Raw genomic sequence first — 9,168 nt, forward strand, 5'->3', positions numbered from 1 at the left:
ATCATGATTCCTCTTAGGTGATGTTCCAGGGCGATCATACTGATAAAACAAAACAAGCAATTTAACTGTGAAAATCAGTATTTTATTTTGATATCATTAACTGTGACTCAGAGTTTTTTCCAACCAGCAGAGTTCTTACGAGACAAAGAAAGTTCTTTGCCAAGTTGCAAACTTAACTATAACATATTACTGAGTCCAAGGACAGGGATTTTTATCTCCATGTAAATCAATGAATTTTCCTTGGTTCCAGAGTTATATATAATAGAAGCAACTGCGTGTATCTGACCCATCAGTGTGATAGGAAAACTCAAAGTGTGTGTCCTTTAAAACAACAACTGTAGACTGCATTAACAAACACAATAGAAATAAAAGCAGCTACCATTTACTTAGCACATTTTGTGGGCCAAGCACTGTTACCATTCTAAGCAACTGACTTGAATTACGTTATTATTACCGAAACAATCCTATAAAGTAGATATTATCCATATTTTATACCAGAGAGTAACTGAATAAAAGATTAAATAACTTGTCTGAATTGGGTGAGGTCTGTCTAACTCCAAGATTACTCTGGAATATTTCTTCCTACAATAATTCTAAACTTGAGAACTAAAGGGGTAGTAATATACAACAATGAATTGTTATAAACATAGATTTTTTTTTTTCACAAATATCACATTGAATCAAATGAAGCAAAATGATGTAATAGTTTTGAAAGGACCAAAACAAGTAGATTTAATGACCCCAAAATTCCAGGATGAAAAGTTTTCATACCACTGCACCAGATGCTGGCTGCACAATCCATGCATATTCTGGACGAATAAGTCGTAAACAGTTGAGAGCAGCCAGATAACAGTTGCCTTGTTTTTCGAGTCCCCAGAGAGTTCGAACTTCTCTGCCAAGACGCATTCCATACTCAAACATCACTGTGCCAGCTATGAGGCGGTAATAAATTAGGTATTAGAACTTCCAATATTTGTTTCTCTCTCTTTTTTTTGAGCTGGAGTCTTGCTCTGTTGCCCAGGCAGGAGTGCAATGGTGTGACCTCAGCTCACTGCAACCTCCACCTCCCAGGTTCAAGTGATTCTCCTGCCTCAGCCTCCTGAGTAGCTGGGATTACAGGCCCACGACTACAACGCTCGGCTAGTTTTTGTATTTTTAGTGGAGACAGGGCTTCACCATGTTGGCAAGGTTGGTCTCAAACGCCTGACTTTGTGATCCACCTGCCTCGGCCTCCCAAAGTGCTGGGATTACCACACTGGCCTTCCAAAATTTGTTTCTCTAGAGATGTACAGAGAGAATTCTATCCCTAATCAAATGTTAAAATTTAAAAAAAATTGGGCTTAATGTAACCCCTCCTCACCCCCCAAAAAAATCACATGGTGGGGATGTGGAGAAACTGGAATCCTTGTGCACTGTTGCTGGGAACGTAAAATGGTGCAGCAGCTATGGAAAACAGTATGGCAGTTTCTCAAAAAATTAAAAGCGAAATTATCATATAATTCAGTAGTTCCATTTTTTGGTATATACCCCAAAGAATTAAAAAAAGGGTCTTGAAGAGGTATTTCCACACCCCTGTTCATAGCATCATTTTCCATAGCCAAAAGGGAGAAGCAATCCAAGTGTTCACTGATGGATGAACAAAATCTGACATTTAAATATAACAGAAAATCATTTCGTTATCTGTGAGACTATCTTTTTTTTTCTTGAGATGGAGTTTTGTTCTTGTTGCCCAGGTTAGAGTGCAATGGTACAATCTCCGCTCACCACAACCTCTGCTTCAAGTGATCCTCCTGCCTCAGGCCCCCAAGTGGGGATTATAGGTGACTGCCACCATACCTGGCTAATCTTTTAAGATAACTTTAAGAAAATTCTGACGCATGCCACTACAAGGATGATCCTTGAAGACAGTATGCTAAGTGGAATAAGCCTGTCACAAAAAGACACATGCTGTATGATTCAAGTAGCCAAATTCATAAAGATGGGAGGTAAGATGGTGGTTCTCAGGGGGTGGGGGATGGGAGAAACAGGGCGTAGTTGTCTAATGGGTACAGAGCTTCAGTTTTCCAAGATGAAAAGTGTTCTGGAGACTGGTTACAAAATATTGTGCATGCACTTAACACTCCTGAACTGTACACTTAAAAATGGTTAAGATGATATATTGTATGTTATGTGCATTTTACCACAATTAAAACAAAAAAAAAGAAAAATGTTATTTTTGATATTTAAGATACTACATTATCATAACAAGTACAGAATACTAGCTTATAGAACTAGTCACCTATACCTGCTCAGGACTGTGAGACCGAGAGATGTCTGGATACTCTGCATAAGAACATAATTTCGCAGGGCACGGTGGCTTGTGCCTATAGTCCCAGCTATACAGGAGGCTGAGGTGGGAGGATTGCTTGAGCCCAGGACCTCTGGGCTGTAGTGCATTATGCCAATTGGGTGTCTGCACTAAATTCGGCATCAATATGATGACCTCCCAGGAGCAGGGGACCACCAGGTTGCCCAAGGAGGGAACTGGCCCAGGTCAGAAATGGAGCAGGTCAAAACTCCCGTGCTGATCAACAGTGGGATCGTGCCTGTGAACAGCCACTGCACTCCAGCTTGGGCAACATGGCGAGAACTCATCTCTAAAAAAAACCAAAAACCAGAAAACAAAACAACAACAAAAAAACACAAATTCTTGGTTGGGCACGGTGGCTCACGCCTGTAATCCCAGCACTTTTGTAGGCTGAGACAGGTGGGTCACCTGGGGTCAAGAGTTTGAGACCAGCTGGCTAACATGGCAAAATCCCATCTCTATTAAAAAAAAAAAAAAAAAATTAGCCAGGCATGGTTGTGCATGCCTGTAATCCCAGCACTTTGGGAAGCTGAGGTCATGAGTTCAAGACCAGTCTGACCAATATGGCGAACCCCATCCCCCGCAACTCTACTAAAAAATTCAAAAAAATTAGCTGGATGTGGTGGCGCATGCCTGAAGTCCCAGCTACTCGGGAGTCTGAGGAAGGAGAATCGCTTGAAACTGGGAGGCAGAGGTTGCAGTGAGTTGAGATTGTGCCAAAATACACTCCAGCCCAGGCAACAGAGTGAGACTCTGTCTCAAAACAAACAAACAAAATGAATGAAGAAAAAAAGAATTCACCAGGATATCATTTGATAACTTCTAACTGTAGATTTTTTTTTTTTTGAGACAAGGTCTTGCTCTGTCACCCAGGCTGAAGTGTAGTAGCATGATCTTGACTCACTGCAACCTCCACTTCCCAGGATCAAGCAGTTCTCTTGCCTCAGCCTTACAAGTAGCTGGGATTACAGGCACGTGCCACCACGCCTGGCTAATTTTTATATTTTCAGTAGCGAGGGAGTTTCACCATGTTGCCCAGGCTGGTCTCGATCTCCTGACATTAAGTGATCCACCCACCTCAGCTTCCCAAAGTGCTGAGATTACAGGCGTGGTTGTAATCTGTGTCCCACCACTATGCCCGGCCGTAAATGTAAATTGTAGTCCCCCTCTTTAAGGATTTTGCATTTAATTGGAGGGATGTGGAACAATATAACCATAGCTAACAAGGAATATCATCTACTATATTTATGATCTAAGCACATTTAAGCAGCCAGAATTTTGCTCTAAGAACTGAAATGAGGAAAGAGAGAAGGCCAGTGGTAAAATAGCACAAGAACTCCAAACTAGTCATAAAAATTCATGCTGTTTCTAGTGAAAAAGCTAATTTCCCTTTTTTTTTCTTTTGAGACAGAGTTTCACTCTTTCACCCAGGCTAGAGTGAAGTGGTGCAACCTTGTCTCACTGCAACCTCCGCCCCCTGGGTTCAAGAAATTCTCCTGGCTCAGCCTCCTGAGTAGCTGGGATTATAGGCACCTGCCACCATGCCCAGCTAAGTTTTGTATTTTTAGTAGAGACGGGGTTTTGCCATGTTGGTCAGGCTAGTCTTGAACTCCTGACCTCAGGTGATCCACCTGCCTCGGCCTCCCAAACTGCTAGGATTAAAGGCATAAGCCACCAGGTGTGGCACTCATTTCCTTTATAATTGGACAGAAGATACACATAGAATGCCGTTTCAATGGCAATGCCTTGAGAAAGTCCTAGAATGGAAGCAAGGGCATATCTTCAAGGTAATCCTCAAAAGGTTTAAGCTAATCTTGTACTTAAACACATATTAAAAATTACCTAAGTCTAACTCACAATATTTTGGTAAAACATGATTAATAAGGTTGTCTCCAAGATACCGTTTGGTTACATTGCTCACCCTTGCGATAATTGTGGCGATAGATGTGAAAGGCATACAGAAGTTCATAGTAATTGTGAGTCATAAGGTCCACGGCTCTAGCACGTGACTCAATTATTCCCACAACCTAGGGAAGGGGAAGCAATCAGATAACTAAGTCAGTAGCAATCATGGCAGCCACCATAGTTATTGAAAGCCATCACTAGATAACTAAAATTACCTCATTATGCAGATTTACATAAGGAAACTCTACAAGATCCTGTAGCTGTGAGCGTTCACAAAGAACTACCACCAACTGCCGTAAACAATCTAATTGCCTAGAAGGAAAGAAACGGATATGAGGGCAAACGGTATTAGTAGGTTAAACAGAATTGGTAAATTGTCTTCTCTAAAAAAGACCATGAGATTACCTGCTGGAATCAGAAATTTGGGTTAAGGCTTCATATGCTTGGCTATTGTGACCCAAATCCAAATGATGTTTGAAAATGCATGTCCTTAGAGTAGCCTAAATATCAAATGTAGATCGAATATCAAAAAGAGCAATAGAAATGGACATACCACACCTACAACAAACCTTAAAGAAAACAACCAAATTATTGTCAATCCTTACCTGACTTTTCCAGTCATCACCTGCTTCAGTTATGGCTGATGTAGCCAACTGAATAACCAGTTCAGGCAAACCAACAACATCTAGTAGTCGTAAAACCTAACGAGAAACAGAAGAAATTTCTGTTAAAATTAATATGGTAATGCACTTCAAACTAAATTATGGTTTAAAATTATTTAGAAAGGTAAGTAGGCCAGCATGGTGGCTCACACCTATAATCCCAGTACTTTGGAGGCTGGGACAGCAGGATTGCTCAAGGCCAGCCTGGGCAACATAGTAACACCCCCATCTCCACAAAAATTTTTTAAAAAAATTAGCTGCACTTGGTGGCATGCACCTATAGTTGGTGCGACTTGGGAGGCTGAGGTGGGAGGATTGCTTGAACCCAGGAATTCAAGGTTGCAGTGAGTTTTAATCCTGCCACTGCAATTTAACCTGGGTAATACAGCAAGACCCTGTCTCTTAAAAAATAAATAAAAAGATTTTAAAAAAAGGTAACAAGGTAAGATAAAGTTTAAATCAAAGGTGCTGACAAGATGGACAGGACTATTTGGTTAATATTTAAGATTTTGCTTTAGATTATTCTGTTATGTTCCATCTTGTAAAAGTTTTCTATTCATTTCCCCAGATATTACCATTGGCATAATAGCTCTCTAATTATAGATAAATTGTGATTGCTAGTGTTAGGTAGGAACAGAGATAGTTGAAATTAAGAGAGAATTCTAACATGTTCTATACAGAACTTTTACAGGAACGACTATTAATAAACAATAGAGGAATTAAATACAAGGCTTTTCGTTGTCCTTTCCTTTTGACAGTGTTACAAAGTAATAAAATGGCCCCCAAAGTCATTAATATGTTTATGTACTAATATATGCATGCATTCAATTCAAGTTGGGGGGGGTGTAAAGAAATGCTCTCTGAATACTGAAGGCCTACCACCAGCCAGGCATGGCTTCACACTTCGTAGTTAATAATTCACTCCCCTAGCAATCTGATGAGGATTTTACAGATGAAGACTCTGAGGTGCAGAGTAACTTGCTCAAGGTCACACAGTTGGGAGACCTAAGATTCAAACCTTAGCATCCAGACTCCAAAGCTTACCACTATATAGTTCCCAAGATAATGTCATAACAAGCTGAATATTTCCTACTCTATTCTCTTGATCTGTTTGTTCTAGTCAGAGAACATATCACTTATATTTACTTGTCTAGCTTCTTTCCTTACCTGAATGTAAGCACCATGGGGGCAGGGAACTGTTTTTTCTTTTTTGAGATGGTCTCACCCTGTCGCCCAGGCAGGAGTGCAGTGGCACGATCATAGCTCATTGCAGCCTCAACCTCCCAGGCTCAAGTGACCCTCCTGCCTCAGCATCCTAAGTAGCTGAAACTACAGGTGCATGTCACCAGACACAGCTATTTTTTTCTATTGTTTGTAGAGATGAGGTCTCACTATATTGCCCAGGCTGGCCTCTAACTCCTGGGCTCAAGTGATCCTCCTGCCTTGGCCTCCTAAAGTGTTGGGTTTACAGGTGTGAGCCAACGGTGTCCAGCCTGAATTGTCCTTTTAAAATTCAGAGCTCTATCCTCAGTGCCCAGTATACAGTAGTCTCTCCATAAATACTTGTTGAGCCTGGGTATGGTGGCTCATGCCTGTCATCCTGACCAACATAGTGAGACCCCATCTCTATTAAAAAAAATTGTTGAACATAAGAATAAATATAATTTCACTACTAACTGTTCAGGTCACAAATGAATGTAAAGAATAGCAAATAAATGAACACCATAGTTTTATAAAAACCCTAAAGAGAATTTGCTAAATGATTGATATAATCCTTCTGTTTTGAGACAGGGTCTCACTCTGCCAATCAGGCTTGAGTGCAATGGTGCGATCTCGGCTCACTGTAACCTCCACCTCCTGGGTTCAAGTGATTCTCCTGCTTCAGCCTCCCAAGTAGCTGGGATTATAGGCATATGCCACCATGCCTGGCTAATTTGTGTGTTTTTAGGGGTCTTGCTATGGTGGTCAGATTGGTCTTGAGCCCCTGACCTCAGGTGATCCACCTGCCTCGGCCTCCCAAGGTGCTGGAGATACAGGCATAAGCCACTGTGCCCAGCCTGAAAAACATTTTTGGTTGTCCACCCTATCAACGTCTGCACGTGCCCCTAAATGTGCACATTTCCCTATCTTATATACATGCAATTTTCTAATATATATGTATGATACACCCAAAATATAAGTATAAAGGATGAAGCTAAAATAAAAAGTTTGAAAATTATTTTTATTAACTTTATTTTTTGAGAAAGGGTCCTGCTCTGTTGCCCAGGCTAGAGTGCAGTGGTGTGATCATAGCTCAGTGTAGCCTCAACCTCCTGGACTCAAGTGATCCTTCTATCTCAGCCACCTGAGTAGCTGGGACCACAGTCATACAGCACCATGCCCAGCTAATTTTTTACTCTTTTGTTGAGATGGGGGTCTTCCTGTGTTGTCTGGGTTAATCTCAAATTCCTAGGCTCCAGTGATTTTCCCACCTTAGCCTCTCAAAGTGTTGGGATTATAGGTGTGAGCTACTGTACCCATTGCAATGGACCTTGAAAATTTCTATCTTCTAGTGACATAGCCACCGCAATAAAATGTATTACTCACATGTTTGTGGTGACGTTGGTATAAACAAACCAACTGTGCTGCCAATTGTAGTATAGCATGAGGCTGGGCGCGGTGGCTCACACCTGTAATCCCAGCACTTTGGGAGGCCGAGGTGGGTGGATCACGAGGTCAAGAGATCGAGACCGTCCTGGTCAACACGGTAAAACCCCGTCTCTACTAAAAATACAAAAAATTAGCTGGGCATGGTGGCGTGTGCCTGTAATCCCAGCTACTCAGGAGGCTGAGGCAGGAGAATTGCCTGAACCCAGGAGGCGGAGCTTGCGGTGAGCCGAGATCGCGCCATTGCACTCCAGCCTGGGTAACAAGAGCGAAACTCCGTTAAAAAAAAAAAAAAGTATAGCATGGCTGGGCACGGTGGTGGCTCACGCCTGTAATCCCAGCACTTTGGGAGGCTGAGGAGGGCGAATCACTTGAGGTCAGGAGTTCAAGACCAGTGTGGCCAACATAGTGAAACCCCGTCTCTACTAAAAATACAAAAATTAGCTGGGTATGGTCGAGTACACCTGTAATCTCAATTTCTTGGGAGGCTGAGGCAGGAGAATTGCTTGAAGCTGGGAGGTGGAGGTTGCAGTGAGCCAAGATCATGCCACTGTACTCCAGCCCCTGGGCAACAGACTCCAAATCAAAAAAAATAAAAATGGTTTTGCATATACTATTTTTTACAATACATAATACTTTTTTTTTTTTTTTTTGAGACAGGGTTTCACTCTCTCTGTCACCCAGGCTGGAGTGCAGTGGTGTGATCTTGGCTCATTGTGACCTCTGCCTCCTGGGTTCAAGCAATTCTCCCACCTCAACCTCCCTAGTAGCTGAAACTATAGGCACACACCACCAAACCCATTTTTGCATTTTTTGGTAGAGATGGAGTTTCACCATGTTGGCCAGGTTGGTCTTGAATTTTTGACCTCAAGTGATCTGCGTGCCTCGGTCTCCCAAAGTGCTGGGATTGTAGGTGTGAGCCACTGTGCCCAGCTGCCATTTTTTTTTTTAAATAGAAAAAGACACAAAGAAAAAACTGCCTGGGGCAATGGTTCACGCCCGTAATCCCAGCACTTTGGGAGGACTGCAGAGTTCAGGAGTTCAAGACCAGTTTGAGCAACATGGCTAGACTCCATCTCTACAAAAAAGAAAGTTAGTTAGGTATAGTGGTGTGCACCTATGGTCCCAGCAACTTGGGATGTTGAGGTGGGAGGATTGCTTGGGCCCAAGACATTGAAGCTGCAGCGAGCTGTTTGTACCACAACACTCCAGCCTGGGTGTCAGGATGAGACTGTCAAAAACAAAAACAAAAACAAAAACAAAAACACAACAACAACAAAAAACCCAAAACCAAAGAAAACTTTGGTACAGCTGTGTAATGTGTTTGTGTTTTAAGGTAAGTGTTATTCAAAAGAGCCAAAAAGTTAAGACTACCCTGGGCAACACAGTGAGACGGTGTCTCAAAATAAATAAATAAATAAAAAACCCCAACAACTAAATTTAGTGTAGCCTAAGTGTACAGTGTTTACACAGTACAGGAATGTCCTAGGCCTCCGTATTCACTTACCACTCACTCATTGACCCACTCAGAGCAACTTCCAGTCCTGCAAGCTTCAATCATGGTAAGTATGCCATGCAGGTGTACCATTATATATATATATATATATA

The 9,168-nt window shown here is 41.9% G+C and overlaps 1 protein-coding gene across 1 annotated transcript in view; it reads right to left on the reverse strand.

The window, feature by feature from the left end:
• Window positions 1-9,168, reverse strand: part of NUP160 (nucleoporin 160) — a 67,296-nt gene that overhangs the window by 13,041 nt on the left and 45,087 nt on the right. The window contains exons 25-30 of the mRNA XM_037746030.1: window positions 4,858-4,953; window positions 4,658-4,752; window positions 4,468-4,564; window positions 4,269-4,374; window positions 772-932; window positions 1-39 (exon numbers count right to left, since the gene is read on the reverse strand). Of these exons, the coding sequence (XP_037601958.1) occupies window positions 1-39; window positions 772-932; window positions 4,269-4,374; window positions 4,468-4,564; window positions 4,658-4,752; window positions 4,858-4,953 (594 nt within the window). The remainder of the gene's footprint in view (window positions 40-771; window positions 933-4,268; window positions 4,375-4,467; window positions 4,565-4,657; window positions 4,753-4,857; window positions 4,954-9,168) is intronic.

Source organism: Cebus imitator, unplaced genomic scaffold (genome assembly GCF_001604975.1).
Source record: "Cebus imitator isolate Cc_AM_T3 unplaced genomic scaffold, Cebus_imitator-1.0 Scaffold218, whole genome shotgun sequence".
NCBI lineage: Eukaryota > Metazoa > Chordata > Mammalia > Primates > Cebidae > Cebus > Cebus imitator.